A 24,531-nucleotide genomic window follows, 5' to 3' on the forward strand; every position below is an offset into this window, starting at 1 on the left:
TCATCGGGTACGTTGCCATGTCATTCCTCGTAGTCGTCCATCACTCTATTGCAATATTGCATTCAGAGGTGTCACCACCATCTCCCATTGTCGTTGTGCCTTAGCCAATCACCACCCCTCCCTCCCTATATAACCGTCATTGACGAACTCGAATCCTAACTCCATTAGTTGCACCGTGCAGAGATCTCGTGGCACGGGGAGATAGCCAGTGATGAGAAAAGTGATTGAAGAATTAAATATAATCGAGGATCATTTTCTTTGTTCCAAAAAGGCTCGATAGAAATTTTTTCGGTAGAATTCAATTTTTTTTTTTTTTTGCTTCTCTCCTTTCCAAAGAGACCCTAAGATGAATCTACTAATAATCTCCTAACAGATATACTTGAGAAGATGATCAGTATACATGAACCATTGATCAAAGACTCCAAGTTGCAATCATTTGTCATTTAACAATAATAAGTACTACTACACCTACCATAGCTACTTGTACTAGAAACCGGGACAACAGACCCATACGGTTAACCAACTATTCTCTCAACTTATGTAATATCTGTGTTCTCTTTCAGATATCATTTTAAATTTTGACACATAAAATAAGGTTGTAATAAAAAATTTCATGCATGGCATATTTATCTCTCTCAATTTCTCTCACATTCAATCAATGACACATAAGCACCAATTCACTACGCTCATTGAATTGAAACTCTACTTTTTAATAGTCTTTAATACGATCACTCTAATAAGTATTATCTTGAAAACCTAAAATAACATCTATTTGAGAACAAAATCGAATTTTTAAAATGACATATATTTGAGAACGGAGGTAATATAACTTAGGATAGGAGTGTTGAATTCACTTGAATGGTGGCTTGTAATTGAATCCGATGGTTTAAATGCGTAATTGTAACGAAGTTGTGCGTAAATGGTTGTCCGCGAAGTATTTCCATAATCAACAAAATACATCTGGCCCGGCACCTCACATGCAGTGGATGCAAAATATTGACGCCATTGACACTGAGCTGTGCCGATCCAGGTAATTATCAGTTTATAAACCCTTGAGCCCATCCCTCGACACTCACAACCAGGGTCCTTCCTTCTCTGCTGCCTCTTGCCATTCTATCCCTCCTCTGCCTCCAAATCTCTGCAGAACTCATCAAACGCAACGCCAAGAACAAGCAAGCAATCATGCCGAAGCTTCTTGCAGCAGTAATGCTCCCTATGCTCTCGTTGATCGTGCTGCGCGCGTGCACGCGCGCGCGCGGAGCCGACGACTACACGGCGTTCGTGTACGCCGGGTGCTCGCAGGCGCGCTACGACCCCGGATCGCAGTACGCGGCGGACGTGGACTCCACGCTGTCGTCGCTCGTCAACAGCGCGGGCTACACCGCCTACGCCAACTACAGCTCGCCGTCGGCGGCCTCCACGGGCCTGGTCGGCGTGTACCAGTGCCGCTCCGACCTCCCCGCCGCCGTCTGCGGCGGCTGCGTGAAGTCTGCCGTCTCTAAGCTCTCGTCGCTCTGCAACTCGGCCGCCGGCGCCGCGGTGCAGCTGCGCGCGTGCTTCGTGCGCTACGGGAACGACTCGTTCCTGGGGAGGCAGGACACGACGGTGCTGTTCAAGAAGTGCGGCGGCGAGAGCGCCGGGGACACCGGCGTCGTGGCCATGCGCGACGCGGCGCTCGGCGCGCTCGTGGCGGCCGCGGCGCCCGCGGACGAGGGCTCGTACCGCGCGGGGGCGGCCGGGTACGTGCAGGCCATGTCGCAGTGCGTCGGGGACCTCGGCGCCAAGGAGTGCTCCGACTGTGTCTCCGCCGCGGCCTCGCAGCTCAAGGCCGGATGCGGGTACGCCTCCGCCGGGGAGGTGTACCTCGGTAAGTGCTACGCGCGCTTCTGGTCCAATGCCGCCGCTGGCGGCAGCGGAAGCGGCAACGGAGTGCCAGTCGGAGGTGGCGCCGGCAATGGCATCGGTGGCGGCGGCGCGGGAGGAGCAGGCAATGGATACGCGTACGGATTCGTGCCGAATACGTATGGCAACCACGGTAACCAGCTACTCCTTGCCATCCATTTCCAGTTTACAACTACAAGGAGTGTTTCAAACGCGTGATCTTTTCCCCTCCTTTCCCTGCATGAATCAAACTGTTTCTGCGAAACCCACGTCAAATTCCTGCGTTCCAAAACACGCCCTGAATTCGGACTTGCTATAAAACATTTGCTTGATGGAACTGTGTAGTGAACGTCTGGATCATGAGAGACCGTACGTATGATCCAGTATTCTGATCTACCACACGTCGTCCTGAATCCATGAGCTGACCTGAGAATATTCTTGCACTACACAGTGCACACTAGTAATATGCAATGCAACCGTAGTGAGCATACAGAGCTTTGGTTTGGTCCTGAACCTGACCTTCAGTTTGTGATCGCGATCAGTGCCTACCTAGGTTGTTTTGCCCAGTAATCTAGGCGATCCAGTTTTTTTACCCCTGGCCTTTGATGATTGAACAGCGTGGATCCTTCCGGTTTCACCGTTATCTCGCGTTTCGCGCACATCACTTCGATCGCCAGGAGCAGTATTTCTGAAGAAACCAAGTTGGTGCGAGCGCCGCATCTGGTTACTCTCTCTTTCGCGGAGATCTGAATATTTGTTGGATCTTGCAGCCATTACAGGACCATCAAGTGCTAGCCACTTGCACCGCATTACGCGTACGATTCAGTTTTTAACACTATCCGTTTACTGAAAATAGATTGTTGGTGCACTCTTCCTTTAGTCCTTTTACGTCATGTCATGATGGGTGCACGAAATGCATGGCTTGCTTATATATAGTTTTTAGGCGTTCCAGAATTCTAGCATTCTTTAGTACAGTGCAACAGTTTGGTGACTTATTTTCAGGTTTGATCCATGTAGTTTTTGTCAAATCTAAACAGTGGGCTGCAAGGTTTGGGAGTGACAGCACAGCTGATTGGATATTTGGATGACCCAATAACTTGACTAACGTTGGCCTTATTGCCTCCTTGTGTGGCAGCAAAACCTGTTGAGATTGGGGGTTTCCATGTAGCTTGTGCAAGCCTGCATCAGTTTAGTCCCCACATTTATCTCCAGTAGCAGTGGGTGTCAATGATTAGAGCATCAATCACCAGATAGAACGTTCTGATCTCTTCCGCATCCACAATTATATATACTTAGATCATGCAAATAACTGCTTAAATACGCATTCGGATTAATAGAAAATATGTTCTTAGCTTACTGCATTACATTGTATACTGACAAGTGACACTTAACACAGAACAACTCAACACTAACTTACGGTCTGCATGATCTGTCGTATTAGTAATTTAGTATAGTATATTCTATGGTAGATGTATCTAGTTAGAAGCAAATTATATATGGTGTGTGTCCAAACTGCAAAGGTATCTAACAATAAAAGGAGCCCAAAAGGGCTTTTTTGCCATTCACTTTTTTCCTCTGAACTTTAGCTAGGCCTTGAGGTGGATTCACTTTCCTTGTGCCGTTAACCTTGCTCTGAGGCTGCCAGTGTGTCACAAAGTGGATTCAAAATGGTCCAGCTTTGTATATTTCTTTGGAATCTGAAGCACAGGAGAGGATATCTCTGGTATCCCACTGTGTTTGAGTAGTGTGCTATTGCTCAGCCCTTTTCTGATTTTAGGGTAGCTTTAAACCCTTTACTATATCCTACTTTCACAAAGCCACAACTTGATAGTACAATCAATTGATCAAATATATACACCACACTACCACATATGCATGCACTGGGTAGATTTGCTTAACTTTTAACGGTTTGCTCCTCTCCGGTGCCAATGTTCATCAGATGAGTCGGGGAAAACCCTCGCCATCATCATCGGCCTAGTGGCGGCGGTCGCCATTGTCATCATCTTCCTCTCCTTCATCCGAAGGGCCGGCGGTGTTGGCGGTAAGTTCAGTTCAAGTTTTTAATTATCGATTCTTAATATTCGCCAATATATCAATTCACCTTTTGCTAGTGTTCATGACATTCATTCATGTTTACTTCTTTTACCTAACCCTATGCAGGCAAAAGCTAAGAGAATGCAAGAGACGGTCACCACTTGGCTCAGATCGGACCGGTCGGTGGCTTTTGCTTGAAAATTGCTTTAGTCCATCTCTCTCTCCCCTGCGCTTCTTTTTATCTTTTATGGTCTCTTTTGTCCTGTCATTACAGGCCAATACAAAGAGAAGCCATGCTGAAACGCCATTAGCTGAAAAAGGCATCCAGTGTGCAGAAATGTGACGTGAAGATTTCAGCCGCTACCAACTACTAGTAGCCAGTAGCAAATAAGCAAGATATATTTACCCCAAAAATAACAAGTGCGGTCTCTGCTCGTATATATATATTGTACTATATTTGTTTATTGAACCTATGCATGATTTGATGGTGTTGGTATCATCTCATTGCAATGGTTGGTGATGCATGTGGGTTCACGTACACTATTCACTATTCCTAGCTTGTTGAAGGTAATTAATTGGTTATTGAATTTTTGTGTACTGCCATGGCACATAATATAGTGATGGGTATGGCGGCTGAGGAGCTGAATCATTTCAGCTTTTGTGAGAACGATAAGGCTGCCATCATGAGTTCCTACGAAAAATGGGTTAACTTGTCTTAGTGCTCTGTTTAGTGCTGTTAAAATCATTGCTAATGAGTGTAGGGCACGGGAGGTCATCAGCTGATGGATGGCAGTGTTATTGGCTTACTTACGAGCCGTGGGTCAGCACCGATCTAGTTTATAAGTAGTTAAGTGAGCCATCAATCAAATTAAACAAGTCCACATACCAACTTTAAACCGTGTCATGAGGTGGGGGTGAGGGCGCTACTGGCCGCAAGAGGTGGAAAAAGAGGTGGCATCAACTTGAACCTACGTCTCCTTATCTTCCTCATCTTCTTCTTCTTTTCTTGCAAAAAAATAGAGAGAGGGATTGGAAGGTTTTTAAGTGCATCGTGGAGGTAGAGGAGCTTGAACCCCTTGCCCCATTGTAGAATCTCCTATCTACAGTGCTACTAGGGCTATGGATATATCTATATTAAGGGTTTGTTTGGATGATCCAATCTATATTAAAGGGTATATCTATATATGTAGATCCTGGTTTATTTCTTAGTATTTTGTGGCATGTGGGTGTGCTCCCACTCCGAATCACATGAACCATTTGGATACCACACATGCCACAAAAGTTCTCACCCATTTCATCTCAACACCGGCACATCCACAGGGTTAAAAAAACGCATCTCTACACGAGACAATTTATCCCCATAACTCTCTTGCTCTCTCCCATTTCTTCGTCTTCACTGTTGATATGCTCATTGCCACCATCTTCACAAGTGCCTAGGCATCCGTGCCGCCTTCGTCCGCTGCGTCGTCACGCATATCACCTCCAGTAACCTCACTATCCTCTGGCATCCTTCCCCTCACCCTCTGTCGCCTCTAGGCACTACCACCTTCCTACGTGTGTTGCTGCTCCGCTCCTCTCCCCTTGTAGCCTCTATTGTTGCCCTCGGCCTCCTCCCCTCGCGACCTCCTACTCTGATGTCTCCCCCCTCTCCTTCCACCTTCTCCTTCGTGCTGCACCGACAGGGATGAGGCACAAGGACGATGGGGTGGAGACTACGAGGTGGTCACCAATTAGTTCGCCAGATCTATCAGTTCATGGAGAAACATTTCAATTTGTGTGTACTTTGAGAATCAGATAGGGATGTTCCTCTACAACAGGTCGAGAAGTATTCCAATGTTAATGGATGATTAGTGCTCAAGTTAACTGAATTGGATGTATGTACTAGTACTGGCACTAGCAAAACTTTTGAATGTGAATCTGATGAATGTTTGTGCAGAGTTTATCTCTTTTTTGAATTTCCTCCAACCTTTTTGAATTCTTTGAATTTTTTTTTGGATTTTTTTTTTTGACCGTTTGGGTTTCTTGTCCCTTGGCTCCCAAATGTCAACGAGGAATACCAGTGTGAGTTGCCCGGGACATCATTTGCCCATAAAAAATCCACTTCGGGTTTTATTTTCCCGGTTTTTTTCTCCCTGTTATCCAAACCAGCCCTAAGAGATGCAGTGGCGAATGCAGAGGTGCACTCAGGGCTTGAGCATTTGTTGCTGTCGGTCGGACCCTGAGGTATCTCTAGCATCAACTGTGATTTTTAGGGGCCTCGAGCATTGGTAGCCGTCAGTCAGACCCTGGTCAAAATAAGGTACTTACTGCTGAATGGTTTTTCTAACCTGGTGCCTGCACCACCATGTTTGAACCTGGCTTTCACCACTGGCTGCGATTGTAATCTTAGCTCCCTATCTCTTTCTTCTGAGGCTGTTTCATGCATTATAATACTAAACTCCTGTTATGGCGGGCTCAAGGATCGGAGGCAGGGAATGACATGACGACGACGTCTGAATTCTAACTACCTTCTGATTAACTCGTGTAGTACTAAACTCCTCACGAACATCATGCGACAGGTGATGTCAATATGTACACCAAGCATCTCAAGCATGGATAGTAGGACTCAATTCTTGCAACAAAGCTAGTAGGTATGAGATGAAAAGCATGCAAACTGATCCACATATATTTCATAGGACAAGTAGTTTGCACACAAAAAACTTCAAATGCCACGAATAGGTTTCCTATGCCACTTCTGTGAAGAAACTGGCAGAACAGCATACTACATTCCATATATTTACAGTATTACATCACTTGAAAGCAAGAACTCTTCTTTTCGGGAAAACTTTTTTTTGAGGGACACTAACTCTTAATAACAGAAGAATATACCCTCGTTTTCTTAAGTGAAATTGTCGTGCGATTAATTGCCCTCCCTGAGCACTGACTTGCATGGTTGTTTTTGATTGACTGTAGGACTAGGGGCGGATGGGGAGGGGAGGGGGAGTGCTTTGCTTCGTAGCCAATGGAAGTCCTCTAAGCTCTCCCAATAGTAAAAAAGAGAGAAAGAAGAAAAGAAGAAAGATGAAGAAGAAGAGAGATAATGAGATGGATGAGCCCTGTCGGGCTCCTTTACATCCGTCACCATATAGGACAAAGCCACATAGCTACTTAGGGTGGAGAGAAGGGGGCGCCAGGGGCCTGTCCTCTTAACAAATAGAGAGACCTCATTAATTACATGCTTTAGAACTCATTAATTAACATGGTCATCCTAATATCTAATTTTTATGGAACCATACCTTAGAATTAGATGCTAATACATGCTTTAGGACATTATTAATTAACATGACCATCATAATCTCTAATTTTTGTATGGAACTATGCTTTAGGATTAGATTAATCGAGTAGAGGTAGGGTTAATTATATTCTCCCTCCTAGTCATCCTAATCTTTAGAAAGGTATGGAACTATTCTTTAGTTGTGATGGTGAATTGAAGATGGTATGAAAAATCTATTTTTTTTTTTTAATTTTAGTAAGTTTTGATAGCCTTTAGCTATTGACTTGTTTAGCTATAATGAAGAGGCAAAGGGCGATCGATAGCTTTTATAAGCCAATTTTTTAAGTTCTGGTTGTTCTGAAATTCTAATACGACCATTGATTAAGCTATCGAATCGGTTGATGTGCAAACTCTTAATCATAATACTTTTGCACCGCCACAAGATCAATAAGTAAGAATTATAACTATATTGATAAACCCCGTCATGTCATACTTCTTATATGATAATTGTTATCAACATTGGCGAGTTGGCCCCTCTTTATTCAAATTATGGCTCCACCCTAGTAGCTACTAATCCTGACACATAGTGGCAGACCTAAGGCCTGGCCAGCCTGGCCAGCTGCCCGGGCTCCACCCTGGCCCGCCCTAGCACATGTATGCAGGCCATGAGGAAATTTGCTACATCGACTGGTCCAATTTTGGGCAAAGCCTAGCCTGAGCGAGCAATCGAGCGACCAGCGAGTGCACGGCTTGGACCTAGCTTCCATACGACCCGTCGCCATGCCCAGCCGCCCCAGAGCCTCCAACCCCTCACTGCACCCTAGCGCATCTTTGCTGCCGCACGTCTATGCATGTCGTTCGACGTCCGTCGAGCTGAATCAAGCCATCAGCCCACATCCGCGATGACCTCTCACTATGGCGTGGCAGTCGAGACAAACAGGTCTTCCCCTCTTACGACTCTACTAGGCTACTAGCAGCTAGCCCCCTCTCGAGCGCTGCCCCCATCGCCAACTCCTCCATCAAGGCCGAGCCGAATTGAGACATTCGTCCGCTGGACTGTTTGAGTGTTGCTGTTGCTCGTCCGCCGTCCTAGGCAGCGCCCAGCTATAGGCTGCCCATGAGCGCCAACACGACAACACACCGTGACGCCGTCGTCGTGGGCACAAACCAGACTAGCACCCGATTCCCAGCCGCCGACACATCAAGCACCCGATGGGGTTGGGTTGTGGCTTGTGCCCTGTGGTAAGCTTGTTTATTGTCCAAAATTGCTTTGTCAAATTGCCTGTGGGTTGTAGCTCTTGAATCTTGATAGATGTGAAATTATTTCATCAGACTTTCATTCTGTTCCAGATGTAGAACAGTAGAAGCATAAGATCTTTGATCATGAATTGTTGAAGAATTGTGCATGCTGCAATTGTTATGACTGTTGAACTCGCTGCTAAAGTTGCTGCAAGCTACAAATTTTCAGACTATTTATGCAATTGTGTTGTACTGCTGTGCAAATTTATTGAGTTATCTGAGTAAGTGAGTAATTTGTTTATCTCTTATATATGCTCCAGCCGATTGAAATTACTTGATAGTTGTTGTGCAAAGTTTATATAGCATAGAAAAGCAGGCTACCCATGACAGGTACGTGTGGGGTGAACCAAATCCTCATTGACGACATCTCTTCCATCGTTGCGGAACTTCTGAAGGTGTGAAAAAGGAAAGAAAAATCCCATTTAACAATGCCTGCTTTTTTAATGTCCCACCGCTATTTAAAACCGTATATGAAACCTTAGCTTCATACGGCTCCTCTATGATCAGAAAAAAGGAAAGGATTATTTCGTTTTGGTATTATCCCCTGGACCTAGATATCCCCTGTTGACTTTGCCATTGAAGGTCCTCTCAACCCTACCCCGGCGGAGGAATTTTCATTCAAAAGTTAGTAATTTAAAATAATAGGAAAGCGTATTCCTGTGAAATAATTGGTTAGATACATTGACTTTCTATTAAAAAAAATCTCATATCATTTGAAGAAATCAATCAGCTCCTAATTAGGTCCCCCAAGGCGAGCGAAGTGACGTTTCTATTTCTCTCTTTTTCCCTTCCTCTGGCCAGGAAAAAAAAAGATTTATAGAACCGGATGCATAACAAGAAAAGAAAGAATAGTAGTGGTGCCTTTATTGAACATATTTTCTTATTTGAAAATTTTAATATTTAAATGTGTCTTTATTAATTAGAGCATATTTTTTTATTAATAAAATATTGATCTAAAAGTCTGCCCACGCTCCCTAAAATTCCTGGATTAGTCACTGCTGACACATATGGTTCTACATCATTCAATTGGCATGGCGACTCTCATTTGCCATTTTCAGTATCATGTAACCAGTCACATCACAAGTCGAATTGTGTAGAATGCAGAATTGGAACTGTTCATACATACTCCAGCACCAATCCACTGTTTTTTAGATATAGGGTCTTTTTTGACCCCTGCCTTCGTTGGAGGCATAGCACAAATAGACTGTTATCTGTTAATCCTTAACCCTTAATTAAGCATGCAGACTATCTGTGTCAAGATTTAATCCAGATGCCTAGTATGCTCTGTTCCTTTTTTTCAAACAAGTAAATTAAGAGAACACGGTGACCAAGCAGATCAAACAGGGATAAACAATGGGAATACGGCAAGAGCTAATGCAACATGCAAACCTAATCACTTACAACTAAGGAACATGGCCCATGCATTTCCTGGTTAATTCTTCGTACTTTGGTAATAAGACTAACGGATTCCGAATTAGTAACATGGAATTCAAGATGGTATGTATCTCGAAGAACGGAACTGCATTCCAAGAGCAACGAAGTTCTCAATCACAGTTCATTACTTCGTTCGATTTAGTTTTGATGTGATACGAGGACAAGAACTCAGAGCACTTCATCTAGGGAAACGAATATGTTTCAGGACTCAGGCACGAGCGAAGCAAACACACAAATCGATCGGAGTTCGGGGCGGGCGTGTGCTCACGCGTCAGGTCGGGGCGTCGCGCGTTGTCGGAGAAGAGCTCGCCGAAGAGGCTGCGCGGTCAGCGACAAGGGGCGAGGTGGCATCGGCGTCGTGCGGGACGGCGTGGAGGCGGAGTGCTGGGGAGGAAGCGCGGGCGGCGGCGACTCCAGGCGCGGGCGCGGTCGGTGGGGAGGGCGAAGAAGACGTCCTGGGTGGCGGCGAAGAGCTTCCGCCAGCGGCGGGACAGGGTGCTGGTCCGGGCGGCGGCGGATGCGGGGAGGCGGAGGAGGATGAGGAGGAACACGTCGTCGGGCAGCGAGGTGAGGCGGTCCCTGCCGCCGTCGACGATACCGCTGCTTCCACCGCGACCGGAGAGGGAGGAAGGCATCAAGCATTTGGTGTCGGTCACGCCGTCGTAGGGCTTCTCTCGCGCTAAGGCGATCACGCCGACGTCGACGTAATCCATGGATGCGAGCTCTGCTCTTGGCTTCCGAGAATGTAGAGAGAGAGAGAGGAGTTAGAAATAGGAGAGAGAGCAGCGTCTGGCGGTGCAGAACTGCAGATTCGAGGATGAAAATACGAGCAGGGCGTTTGGCGTTTCTTAAAAACGCCCTCGATAACTTCTCGTGCTGTCATTTGCATCCAGGAATTTGATCGCGGAGATCCACGGTCAGCAAGGGGACCTCCTCCACCGTTAGATGAGGAACGCACGGTCCCTATCGAGAAGGCAAGAGAAAGATGAGGCGGGCAGTTTTTGCATACAACACCCTGCTTTCTTTTTGCACCCAATTAATAGCCTTGGGGTCCCTCAGCGCCGGCTGCCGCCGCGGCGATCCGCGCGGACGCCGAGCGTTGCCGACCACGGCACCGAGCCGCCGAATTCCGCATTCATTGTGCGTAGGCCGCACTAGCCTGGCAGTCAGGTTTATTCAGTTATTCTTCTCGTCCCTGAACCTCAACTAGGTGTTGTGCGCCTGCGCGGCCGCGCCGTACGGCCTCCACCTCGCCGCCTTGCCGTTCTTCTCCGACATGCGCATGCTCTTCAAGGGACTCTTCTCCGACGTGCGCATGCTCTTCAAGGGACTCTTCTCCACTCCTGACTCTGCACTACTGTGACTTCAAACTAGCCTTCTGCGACAGCCGGGCGTCGCCACTGCGCTTCTTGGCATGCATGCGGGCTCACTGTTCGACGAAATGCCGACAAAAAAACACACCGGACATCCGGAAGGAGAGGGCAGTTGTGGTTCTTAGTGAGAAGCTGACCATCACATTTGGGGTAATGGACCTGGAGCCATGCACCGACTGCCATGTTGCAGCTGCTGTCAAGGAAGTATGACATGACAGGAATGGATTCCACCAGATTGTCAGTTGGTCCTGCATTTGTGGGCTTTACTGTTGATGCCTGGATGATGGGATCTCAAAAGGTTTTGCACAGTGAGTAGGACTACTGGCATTTTCCATTAACCCTATAAGTTTTTCGTTCACTTACATGCTGTAGATTGATATGAGACTTGAGAAGTTTTTGTTGTTTCTGAGTTTTCATGGTTTCTTTTTTTTGTGTTATATTTCACACAGCTTCTGCATTTCACTCAAGTTCAGTTGTTTATAGTGTCTGGGACCTTTCGGTCATTTTTGTCAGTTCTGAATTACTGAGTTTTAGGGATGTTTTGTATGCTAAGAATTTTAGACTCCTTTGAACTTATTTATTCGACATGTTCTAGGATCTTACAAACTTCTTATTTTTGAACAAATTTTTCACAGATCTAACTCATGATCGTGGGAAATTTTGATCTATTGTCAACATTGAGTTTTGGTACTAACTTGGTTCTGTTCTTGCTGATTCTAAGCTTGTTATCCCTGTATCTTGCGCACTTGTGATTTGGTTCCACTCATATTTGGTTCGGTATAAATCAATAACCTATTGGTTTTGATTAGGCGCTGGTTCACCTAGCTGTAGCTCTTGTGTGTTTTTTTTTAAGAACGTCAGCCCCCTTCCCGGAGGCTTCTTTGGAGCCTTTGATGGGACGTGCATCCCGCGTAGCCCCCGTGGCTCGAACGTGGGTGGCTCGGGAGGGGAGCTCCTTACTCCCTCCGTCACTGCCAGCCGAGCTAAGGCTCGGATGCACTGTAGCTCTTGTGTTTGAGCCAACTTTGAGTAAGTAGTTAAAGCACATTAACTCTGGGACAATACTTTCTCCGTGGTGTTTGCTCTAGTGGTTCAAAATCCTTCGTAGTAACACAAGCCCATCTTACTCTTGACCAGAAAGAATGGTAGTTAGCCTTGCAAACATTGGTTACCACAACTACTGGTCAACTTCTTCTAGACTTTCAGTTCCAAGTAAAACAGCTGTTAGTGTAAGATTCACTAGTTCCTTATGACCAATTATGCACCATGCACACTCCTGCTTCTGCCTGCACCATGTTATGATCTCATTCGTTATATTATGGTCTGGAGCACTTCCTTGTCTGTTTCTGTGGTTTCTTGTTTGATATTTCCAGGCACCATTAGCGATTAACTGCTGGCAGTCAAGGTACTGATCTCTGCCTGTCTCTCTCTATTTTAAAAAACAATGAAAGAAAAACATCTGGTCCCAAGTGCATCACAAATTCATCTTTTCAGGTGTCTATGAAAATCTTGACTGCTGAATGCTGATGTCTGTCTCCTTTGCTTCCCAATGGATCGCATACTTTGTGATAACAGGTGTTGCATTGTTTCATAACTAATATCCAATTTTCTCATCCATTGGTCATATCTTATATCCTTTCCTTTTTCGCTTAGAATTCTACTTCTATTCGGTTTTAATCGTAGGGGTTGTACTAGCAGTGCTCTACTGCTTCCTGAAGCATCTAGCAGATAATGTTGATGCAGAGCAAGAACCGATTCAGCATCAAGATGCAACACACCGTGAAACTGAACCAATTCTTCCGAGAAAAGATGTGGTCTTCAGCTATGGAGCAACTGAAGAGCAACCTGAGTCTAGTGTGTGCCCTGCTGAAGATTCGTACAGTGAGAAGATGTGCAAAATCTGCTATGATGCACCCCGGAGTTGCTTCTTTATACCCTGTGGCCATTGTTTTACCTGTTTTACATGTGCAATGAGGTACGTTTCTCATCCAGAGTTAAGGGAGTCAATTTAGAGCAGCTTAGATTTCCTTCTCAAGTTTTGATGGACTTACAGGTAAAGGAAACATGTTCCTGCTTCTAATAACACTGATATATTCTTAGCTCATAGCTTTGGATGTTTGAACTATAAATGTTAGTGAAACCTCACAACCCTATGAATCTGTAAAAGGTTCTGATTCATATTTCTACAAAAAACTGAAAAGCTAACGCTAACTAAAGAAAGCTGAGACTTACTATTCCATTAACCTAAAGAAATGCTCCCTGTTTGGAATTGAACGACATAAACTTTTGGTGAAGAAGTAAATTTCAAGCTAGTATGCCAAGACACTTCAATACATTCACATATTTGGATGAAATCGACGGAATGTTGCTGAAGAATCGCCTGCTGCTGATTGCCATTGCAGGATTGTGGAAGAGGAAAATAAGGCCTGCCCAATCTGTCGAAGGCTGATTCACAAAGTAAGAAGACTGGAGAGTCCGTAGATCAGTACCATCTAACATGTGCTAATGTTTGCTTGTTGCTTTTTGTATGGACTTGGATCCGTTAGCAAAAGAGTTATCTTTTTTTTTCCCCAAAGAGGAGGTCCACTCTCACACAGCTGCATAAGAGCTGCATGAACGCCTCTAGGGGAGAGCGCCAGGGCTCAAACCCAAATCGCTCCCCTGAGAACTGCCTCAGGAACCAGTTAGTTGGCAGTCCTAGCAAAGAGTTATTTGCATGTAGCTTTCTGGGTTTGTAGAATGTATTGGAAAGGGAATTAACGGAAGTAATTATATAGGCAAGTTAGAAAAACTCTTTGCAAGTTATAAAAGGTGGTAGAAAAACAGAAGTTCGAAATAAATCCCCACAAAAGAAATAGAAATATAAAAGGGAATTAACAGAAGTAATTATATAGGCAAGTTAGAGTGGTACTGCTGACGATAGCCAGGCTAGAGTTTTATAGTTGAATAGTTGATGTGGGGGCATCGCTGGTCATGAGTGGTGGAGGATGGCCGGTGGACACTACTAGGGCGGGGGTGAGTGGAGAGGTTGATAGCGTCAGGTTAGTGTGACAGTGGGATACCTCTGGAGGCAGGTGGAGGTAGGTGGGGGTGAGGGAGCGTCTCATTAGCGTGTTGAATAGAAAGAAGAGGCCTAGGCGACGGAGAAGATCATGGAGCTCATATTCATCCCTGAAATAAAACTAAATTTCAAGCATCCGACAGATAGCAACAGCCTTTATATATTCTTTTCCTCATGTATATGCTAGTCCTTCGCACACGCTTTGCCGCCTATATTTGCCGTCCCTGCAGTTCCCACATTGATGTCGCGCACTCCAGCTTCGTACCACGTGTTCGGCTTGTAGCTGCGACCAGAATAAAATCTGGACCCGGTCTTGCGCTGTCCAATTGCTCCGTGGCGCCCAAGTTTCCTACCCGCCTTTGACTATTGGCAGAACGTGCGCTGTCCTCATTATAGGAACAAATAAAATTTTGGTTCAAAGCACAAATCGAGTGCTCAAGTAGTCACAGTCACAGAATGACACCAAGGTGACAACTCCACGGCAACGCGTCATCAAATCCTCATGCTAAGCATGTATACATCTACTTTTCATTGTAAAAGTTATGGGAAATTCAGTTCGAATGTAGCGAAAAAGGATTTTCATTGATGCAAGTTAGGAGATAGGGAAAGATTCACACTTCAGAAACAAAAATTATATGAACTTTGCACAGAATGACGACGAGATTTTTGGAAGAATTAGTTAAGTCCAATGCCTGTTTGGAACATGGAGTGCGGACTCTCCCTATATATATAACACACTTCACATAGAATTCTAAAGAAGATTTTCTTATCGAAGTTTTAGAGAAGTTATAATGCCCGCTAGTTGTCTATGTAGGATTAGTAGGGGTGAAAACGGCCTGAATTTTTTCCGCTTGCCCAATCACCCGAACCATTTTAGATGTTAATCGGGTCTTAGATAGTTGTACCAGATTTAGATGTAGCGAGTTAGGTATCCGTCGGATATCGAATATCTGAGAATAAAATCGGACATATCAAAAAACTATCCGATAACTATCTTCTAGACAACTATCTTCTAGAGTTTGTAACTTTTTTATACAGAGTTAGATGAAGACGATCTTTATATAAAAATTGTAGCTCTCGATAAGATCAACAAGTTTCTAATTGATACTTTTTTCATTTGATGTTATTAATATATTTAAATAATTAATAGAAGCTTTAGCTAATATATGAGGCACTCTTAACTTCTTTGATTTCACTCAACACATAACTTCTTTCATGAGAATATATTGCTGATTTGCTTATTGGAGCTCTAATGTACTTGAGTTTTTGATACATAACATATGTGATATATATGGTTGTTGATTTTATTCAATATCTTAATAAATATTTGTAACCAAAATCGTCTGCATCTGACTCATCACATATTCGATCCGTATCAATCTGTATTCATGACTGAGACTATCCACATCTATATATATCTGACACCATTCGTGTCCAGCTCCGATTTTGATAAAAAATATGATATATGATCAGCGATATCCGTCCGTACTTGATCCAATTACACCTCTAAAGATTAGTAAAAACAATAATGCATATTTGTATAGGGTAGGGATCACCTAACCGACACTATCGATGATTTAATTGAAGAGAGAGACATGCGATGTAGATAGATTCAATCATTTTGAAGAATAATAGCGCTACATCTTGTATGTTGCTATGGGCCTTATATTAACTCGAATAGAGGATTACAATGCAATGTGTCAAGATTTAAACCCTCACCTAATCGACAATTATTTTGAGCTTGTTGAGGGCATCTCCTAGGCTTAAAGGCTAGATCGGGTATAGTTGAACTAAATTAAATTGACTCCGAGGCATAGTCGACTTAATCTGCACCTTAAGGGATATTCAAGGCACTTGTTTCTTTATTAAGGGATTTTTTAAAGTAAAAATAGATTTTACCCTTGAAGGATGAATTCGCGTTATACTTACCATGATGATTTCTAAAAACTTATTTCACAGAAGCTAGACACGTGTAAGATATAGATTTCATTCTTAGGTAATACCGTATTTCTAATAACATATGAATTATTAATTATATATTCCTCATCATTATCCGTTTTAAAATAAATAATTCAAACTGAAATGTTGATTTTCTACCGATTCGTGCAGCTAAAACTGTACTGATTTATGCATTTGTGCAATATACTTTTTTTGAAAAAAACATAATACACCTGCAAAAATGAATTATACTTCCATACCAAACTCCTGCTCGTTAATTTCCTCCGTTGTTTCTCAAAAAGAAAAAACCTCCATATTTTCTTGAAAAGGAAACGTTCGGACACAGGTGGTGACGTAAGAGCCCCAAACCGACTCGCCCCGACCCGACCCATCATCTCGACCCATCCCTCGAACCGACGCAGCCGCAACCGCCTGCCTCCTTCCTCATTCCCCATCGCGGCGTCGCCGATTCGCCACCCTCCTCTCCAAGGCTCTTACCCGTCAAATACCCCTCCTCCCCACCCCTCTCCTTCCACACCACCGCTCCGCCGCCGCCTCCTCCGTACCTACCCCCTGTTCCTCCACCCCGCCCCACCTCCATCCCCCCTTACCGCCACTCGCTCCTACCCCATCCGCCGCCTACACCACCGACGGAGGGCTCCGCAACCCTAGGTTTACCCCTCCAGCCCCGCCGCCGCATGCAACCCTCCACCGATTGCCGCCGCGGAGGCGGCCCGGTCGCGGCCCCATCCTCCCGCCCCGTGTGGCGGCCCCGCTCGTCTGCCCCCGCCCCCACCGCGGGCCCGGACGCCGCCGCCCCTATCCTGCCCCTCCCCACCCCGGCCTCGGAGGCCCGGCCGCCGAACCGCCGCCCGCGCCGCCCGAACCACAGAAACGCGAACAGCAATCGCGGCGGCGCCCCTCCGGGGCCGCAGGAGCACAACAACAACAACACGGGCCACCGTCGCCGCGGCCCGCCGCAGGAGAGGCCAGCTCCCGCGGCGCCTAGTAACGCGCGTGCGCAGGCGCCGTCCCCAGCTCCTGCGCCCAAGGCGGTTGGGGGCGATGGGACGGTGCCGCAGCTGGTGCAGGAGATCCAGGACAAGCTGGCGCGGGGCGCGGTGGAGTGCATGATCTGCTACGACATGGTGCGGAGGTCGGCCCCCGTATGGTCCTGCGGCAGCTGCTTCTCCATCTTCCACCTCCCCTGCATCCGCAAGTGGGCGCGCTCCCCGGCCTCCGCCGTCGACGGCTCCGCAGAGTCCGCCGCGGCCTCCTCCTGGCGCTGCCCTGGGTGCCAGTCCGTGCACGCCACCCCGGCCCGCGACCTCGCCTACACCTGCTTCTGCGGGCGCCTCCGTGACCCCCCCAACGATCTCTTCCTCACGCCCCACTCCTGCGGTGAGCTCTGCTCCAAGCCTCTCGAGAGGGCGGAAACGAGCGCCAAGGGTCATGATGGTGCCGCCACCAGGTGCCCGCACGTCTGCGTCCTGCAGTGCCATCCTGGCCCATGTCCGCCCTGCAAAGCTTTCGCGCCAGACCGGCCGTGCCCCTGCGGGAAACAGACTATCGTGCGGAGATGCGCGGACCGGAGCACCCCCGTGACCTGTGGCCGGCACTGCGAGCGGTTGCTGCCCTGCAGAAGGCACCGCTGTGAGAAGGTCTGCCACACCGGTCCCTGTGGGGATTGCTCTGTTGTCATCTCTGCACGATGCTTCTGCGGGAAGAAAAAAGAGACGTTGCTCTGTGGGGACATGGTGGTGAAGGGGAAGCTGTCGGAGGAGGATGGTGTGTTCTCATGCAGTGAGGTGTGTGGCCACACCCTCGCCTGTGGGTATCATGCCTGCCAGGATATGTGCCATCCAGGGCCTTGCGGGGAGTGTGAGCTCACGCCAGGGAAGGTCACTACATGCCATTGTGGCAAGACAAGGCTGGAGGCGATGAGGGCAAACTGCTTGGACCCAATCCCGACCTGTGACAAGATCTGCGATAAGGAATTGCCTTGTGGGGTGCATAGGTGCAAGGTCAATTGCCATGAGGGAGAGTGCCCGCCTTGCTTGGTGCGTGTCGAGCAGAGGTGCCGCTGTAGCTCTTCAGGCCGGATGGTGGAGTGCTACAAGGTCTCAATGGAAGAGTTCCACTGTAACAAGCCTTGTGGTCGCAAGAAGAACTGTGGGAGGCATCGGTGCAGTGAGTGTTGTTGCCCACTGTCGGGGAAGTTCGCACAGCTTGAAGGTGGTAACTGGGATCCCCATCTCTGCCAGATATCATGTGCCAAGAAGCTCCGGTGTGGGCAGCATGTATGCCAGCTGCTCTGCCACAGTGGTCACTGCCCGCCCTGCTTGGAGACCATATTCACTGATCTCACTTGTGCCTGTGGCAGAACTTCTATCCCGCCACCGCTGCCTTGTGGCACACCAACTCCATCATGCCCGCATCAGTGCTCAGTCCCCCAGCCGTGCGGTCATCCAGCCTCACATTCATGCCATTTTGGGGACTGCCCGCCTTGCGTTGTGCCAGTAATGAGAGAATGCATTGGGGGACATGTGATGTTGAGGAACATCCCTTGTGGATCAAAGGATATCAGGTGCAACCAACCATGTGGGAAGAACCGGCAATGTGGATTACATGCTTGCACCAGGACTTGCCATCCTTCCCCCTGTGATCAGCCACCTTCAAATGGAGATGCTAGCTCAAGCTCTGGGGTTAAAGCTTCTTGTGGACAGGTATGTGGTGCCCCAAGGAGGGAATGTAAGCACACGTGCACTGCCCCATGCCACCCATCGTCACCTTGCCCAGATTTGAGATGTGAATTCCCTGTGACTATTACCTGTTCTTGTGGCCGTATCACTGCAACTGTTCCCTGCGGTGCTGGGGGAACCTCCATTGGTGATAATATGTTTGAAGTCTCCATCATACAGAAGTTGCCAATGCCTCTCCAGCCAGTGGAATCAAATGGGAGGAGGGTGCCTCTTGGGCAGAGGAAGCTTTCTTGTGATGAGGAGTGTGCAAAGATGGAGAAGAAGAGGGTCCTTGCTGAAGCATTTGACATTACCCCACCCAATTTGGATGCATTGTATTTCGGTGAGAACTCAAATGCATCAGATTTGGTTTCTGATCTGTTCCGACGTGAGCCGAAGTGGGTGATGGCCATAGAAGAGAGGTGCAAGTTCCTTGTACTTGGGAAAACGAGAGGCAATTCTTCAAGCAACCTCAAACTGCATATCTTTTGTCACATGATGAAGGACAAGAGAGATGCTATCAGGCTCATTGCAGATAGGTGGAAGCTTTCTGTTCAGGCGGCTGGTTGGGAGCCTAAGCGTTTTGTTACCATCCATGTCACACCCAAGTCGAAACCGCCTGCCCGCATCCTGGGCTCCAAGGCAGGCGCCCCTGTCACTGCTGCCCATCCTTACTTTGATCCGCTGGTTGACATGGATCCGAGGCTGGTTGTTGCCATGCTGGACCTGCCACGGGAGGCTGATGTTAATGCCCTTGTCCTAAGGTTTGGTGGAGAGTGTGAATTGGTCTGGCTGAACGACAAGAATGCAGTGGCCGTATTCAATGATCCAGCTAGAGCAGCAACGGCGCTGAGGCGGTTAGACTATGGCTCTGCTTACCAGGGCGCTGCAATGTTTTTGCCAAGCAGCGCTCAGGCACCTTCGTCAGGCAATGTGTGGGTTGCAGGCCAGAAAGATGGAGTGCTCGCTGCTAAGAGCAGTGGCAATCCATGGAAGAAGGCCACTGCTTCTGAGCCTGACCGGTCCTCTGGAGACTGGACTGGTGTGGCTGGCCATGCTCCGGCGCCAGGGTGGAGAGGTGCCAATGCTGCCGCTCAAGTGATGGGGACTCCGAACCGATGGAATGTCCTGGAGTCTGATGCTGTCACGAGCTCTGGTCCAGGTGACAAGCGGAGGCCTGCTCCTTGCGCCGATGCTGGACACAGCGCAGTACCAAATGCTGGGAACGCTGGGCCATCAGTGAGCAAGCTGCAGCCGGACGTCGTGGTGGATGACTGGGAAGAAGCTTGCGAATGAGGAGGCATCAGGAAGTTTGGTCCAGACGGTTCTACCCTTATTGGATATGTTTTCTTTTTTTTTTTTGGGGCCCAATTTGCTTCGCTAGTACGATGCTATTTTAAAGTAGTTCTCGATAGCCTGGTGACTGTTCAGTCGAAAGCGCTGATCTTGTCATTTGGGCGAATCCCTGTAAGGCTGCTGCTTATTTTGCAGACCTTCTTTGAACTGAGAAGAAATGCCTTGTCATAAGGTTTCTACGTTTGCTGCCTTTGTATGTTTAATTGGCACTTGTGTTACTTATGAATCGCTTGTGCACGCATCTACTACGCCTGTTCGTATTGTGTGATGAAAGCAGGAGAAACGTTGTACATGCCAGCATTTGTTCAGAGTCTTGGCTGGCTTGAGCTTATAGACGAGGAAACTTCGTTTCGTGAAACTTTTTGGGATCTAGTTCAGATTTCGGGAAAGAAATCATCCTAATTCAAACACTCCTCCCCTGGAGGATGTCACTGTCGGCACTGAAGAGGAGTCCGTAATCTGACGGTGGACAAGAGCGCTACTAGTCGATACAGTACCAGACTATTCACCTGTCCTCTTACTCCATAATTGATTAGCTTATTTCGTGATGTTGGATAGTTGCTTAGTTCTGGGATAGGAGCTTTCGGGGTAAGGATCGTCATCCTTACTGATTGAATGTTCGGTTTCCCGTGATACTCTGGAGAAGCCTTGCTGTGCTTGCTTTCCTGTTATTTCTTCTCCTGGTCTCGCTCGTCTGAATTTCGCAAAATCCTGACCGAGTGCAGCAGTGTTCTGACTGTAAGCCGTCGTGCCATGTGGCTGTGGATCCTGAAACCATTACGATATCAATCATACAGCTGCCTGCATCGAGAGTGTGATAGCGCCATTGGACCTCCGACTAGGTTTGGTAAGCAAGGCACTACCTACTTTAAGCTCCAATCATCGGAATTTTCATATTTTATAATTTTTAAATCTAAAAAAATACAAATATATATGTTCGTTTTGCAATTTTATAATTCTATACTCCTGTCGCTTAGTGAAGTGAAACAAGCAAGTGCGTCTGAAGATTCGGCGCTCCATCAAACGCTTACCGATCGTGATTATTAATCGCGAGCTCACTGCCAATCCACGCTTCTTAGAGTGGCACCGGCCGCTCGTTCCGAGCCTCCTTAGCCGAACGCTCGAGGCGAAAGGCCGCGGCACATCCGCAGGACCACGGGTTGATGGGTATGCTTTCGTTCCACCGTTTCAACGCGGGGAAGAAAGTCAAAAGGAAATGAATTAGTTAATTCAATAAAAAAGAAAAGGGGACTAGCACTTGATTTCGTTGCCCAAGCGAATCCCATTCAATCGTTTACTCATGGAATGAGTCCGTTCGAAGGGACAGCGCCGGACGATGGGCCGTGGGTCGGACCACCGGTGGAGGTGGCGTGGAGGCGAAGGTTGATTCCGACAAAAAAAAATTTCGAAAATTGCAATGCATACACGTACTCTTTCGGATTGCAAACATCGGTTGTTTTAGCCCCTCACCTATTTTCTAAATATAAATTATTCTTCAATTTCTATAAATTTTTTCTTTTTTCTTCTCGCTCTTGTTTAATAAATACTACCATCCTCATAAATAATTATATTATCTTTTCAATACAGAATAAATAAAGAACAATAATATCATTTAATCTATTTTCTTAATTATTAGGTACAAACTTAAAACGACCTATATTTAAAATCAGATAGAGTATTTCATTAAAAGAACGAGAGAACACGTTACAATCGAATATAGTTGCAACACAAACAAACACTAGAAACTAAGGCAAATGGATAGAGGAGAAACGGAGAAACAAAAGAAAGAGAGGGAAAGAAATTTGACCGATGGATCATGAGCTGGTAGCCTAGTGGTAAAATTTAATGGGTGGAGAGAGTCACGGGAGTTCGATTTCTATTCTATATCTAAAAGTTTTCTAAATAGACCACACAGTGAGCCCGTAAAAAATCGACCGACTACCAGGATCCGCATGCTGACTCCTCACATCTGATTTGCGACCGAGAGATCGACCAAACCTGCACGGTGCCACGACCTGGCCTCATCGGTGATCTTCACGACCAACGCCGTTGGAAGAATTGCAGCGTTCCTGAAGACACGCGTGTGATTCCGACTAATTGGCAGCGCCTCCCCTTTCCGGTTCGCACACTTATACAAATCCAAAATTACGAATTTTTTTTATATGTACATCTTGTTGAAGTATGTATGCTTGTAAAAATTTGTAAAAAAATATGTATGTATGTGTATTATACGAAGAAGACACATTTTCTTTCCAAATTTGGATTGAAATTTTGTGTTTTCCATACAGTACACGTGCATATATATTTTTTGGACTCCTCTAATTATCTGTCGACATGTTTTGTCCCACATAATATGTTGAATTTTGTTGACGATTGAAATTGGCATGTTGTACAGAATTTCGTTTCTAGAAGTTTCCTGTGATCGGCGAACAGTATTCCGATCAGATGAACAGTAACCTCAACAAGGTAAACAGGGGGTAATCGCCGACCAGTGAACAGTAACCACGACAAGATAAACAGTGAACGGTAACCGCCGACCAGTGAACAGTGATTTAAGACTAGTGAATTGTGATTTCAGATCAGTGAACACGATCAGTGATCATGACCAATGACCAGACGACCAGTAATTATGGTTTGTTCCTGCAGTTGGTCTCCGAACAGGTGGAAGAGCTGGTCAAATCTAAAGAAGACTGAACTACATTAAAACGTACTCGGGTTGATATATGTGAGTTTTACGTGTTTAAATAGGAAATATATATTTGTTATAGAAAGTTTGGAGATCAGGTAGGTATAGCCGAATTATATCTGTAAGTCTTATTCGGTTTGAATTAGGAGTCTTGATCTCTTACGACTAAGATCTGCTGCCCTTTAAATACGAGAGGGTCATTACCGAATGAGGACATCAACCAATCGATCAAATCAATCTAGTTTACCTTTCATCTTTTGCCTAGTTCATGTAGTCCCGCTCTTTTTTCCAATCTATATTGCTACCTGTTCTTGATTCTAATGACCAAGGACAAGTCGCCGGCCATCCGCGCTCTGACGGGTCCCTCCCAAGCGTGGGTGACAACGAAGGTCCGACGACGTAGTGCCACGGCCGAGGTATCCTGGGTGCTGCTTGCCGGATATTGCACGCGAGGTGTTCAGTGTATTGGCGTGGTAACTTTTTGCGTCAACACACTTTTTGGCGACTCCGCTGGGGAAGAAACTTTCGAGTGCCTTTTAGCCAAATTTTAAAACCATAGTCATGACGAACGGATCCGAAGTCGACCCTGACAATGTCAGTGTGCCCGCCATCGAGGAGCTAGATGAGGAGGCACAACAAGAATATGAAAGACGCAATATGGAGTTCGACAGGGTGTTTGCTTCGCGCTACCAAAAGACAAGGCAAGGAATTGTCCAAGAGGGAGGAGATTTCACACCTATCTATACCAAGCCCGAGGTAACTCCCACTGTGAGTAATGCACCTCTTTCTGAGGAGAAAGTTGTTTTGATGATTGATCAGCAAGTAAGTGCTATTATGAGTAACAAGTTTGATGCATTAGTTAAGGGTTTTAATCAATCACTCAATAGTTGTTTAGAGTCTATGGTTCTTGAGATGAAAAATATTAAGGATACACTGAAACGGCCTCTATCACATGATGCTAGTGCTTCAACTTCTAATAATGATGGTAGAATTCAGCAAGATCTTTTTGATTCATCAGTAAAATTTATGCCACCTATGCCTACACAACAAAGTATGCTGATGGAACAAATTTATAGCCAAACTAATGTTGTAGGCTTGGCCAATGCTGTGACACCACCGCCTACTTCACTAGATGCCACTAAATCAGAGGTCACACCATTCGTTTTTCCATTGTCAAATACTACATCTAGAATAATTAACTCGGTTCCACATGTAACTAACAACAATAGCCGAGTTAATGAAATTTCAACAAACATGCCGGTAGCTTCATATAATACTGTTGCATATAGTGCGCCTCCTTGAAAGTGCATCTAACCCTTATGTGTGATTTTAATAATTAATGATAATACCTATAGACTAACAATAGTATTGAATTTGTTAGTAGGTTGTTCCATAGGTAATGCATTGAGAGATATGCATGAGTTTTAGGTGAATGGGGAGATTGAAAATGCATCAATATGAATGAGCTCTAAGTG

The 24,531-nt window shown here is 46.2% G+C and overlaps 2 protein-coding genes across 3 annotated transcripts; both read left to right on the plus strand.

Annotated features, from left to right (window-relative positions):
* Positions 1 to 1,011: 1,011 nt before the first annotated feature.
* LOC133931213 (plasmodesmata-located protein 6-like) lies at positions 1,012 to 4,482 on the plus strand. 2 transcript variants are annotated; one of them, XM_062378051.1, is made up of 4 exons: positions 1,012 to 2,035; positions 3,821 to 3,922; positions 4,042 to 4,094; positions 4,190 to 4,482. In XM_062378051.1, exons 1-3 carry the CDS (start codon positions 1,183 to 1,185, stop codon positions 4,050 to 4,052), a joined length of 966 nt encoding a protein of 321 aa, XP_062234035.1. In that variant the 5' UTR covers positions 1,012 to 1,182; the 3' UTR covers positions 4,053 to 4,094; positions 4,190 to 4,482. The 2 variants fall into 2 exon arrangements, with proteins under 2 accessions (XP_062234035.1, XP_062234034.1); XM_062378050.1 differs by having other exon boundaries at positions 4,042 to 4,482.
* A 12,218-nt stretch (positions 4,483 to 16,700) lies between these two features.
* On the plus strand, positions 16,701 to 20,549 carry LOC133930516 (NF-X1-type zinc finger protein NFXL1-like). The gene has a single exon (XM_062377178.1). The coding sequence runs from the start codon at positions 16,972 to 16,974 to the stop codon at positions 20,308 to 20,310; it is 3,339 nt and encodes a 1,112-aa protein (XP_062233162.1). The 5' UTR covers positions 16,701 to 16,971; the 3' UTR covers positions 20,311 to 20,549.
* The last annotated feature ends 3,982 nt before the right edge of the window (positions 20,550 to 24,531 follow it).

This window comes from Phragmites australis, chromosome 10, assembly GCF_958298935.1.
Source record: "Phragmites australis chromosome 10, lpPhrAust1.1, whole genome shotgun sequence".
Taxonomy (NCBI): Eukaryota; Viridiplantae; Streptophyta; class Magnoliopsida; order Poales; family Poaceae; genus Phragmites; species Phragmites australis.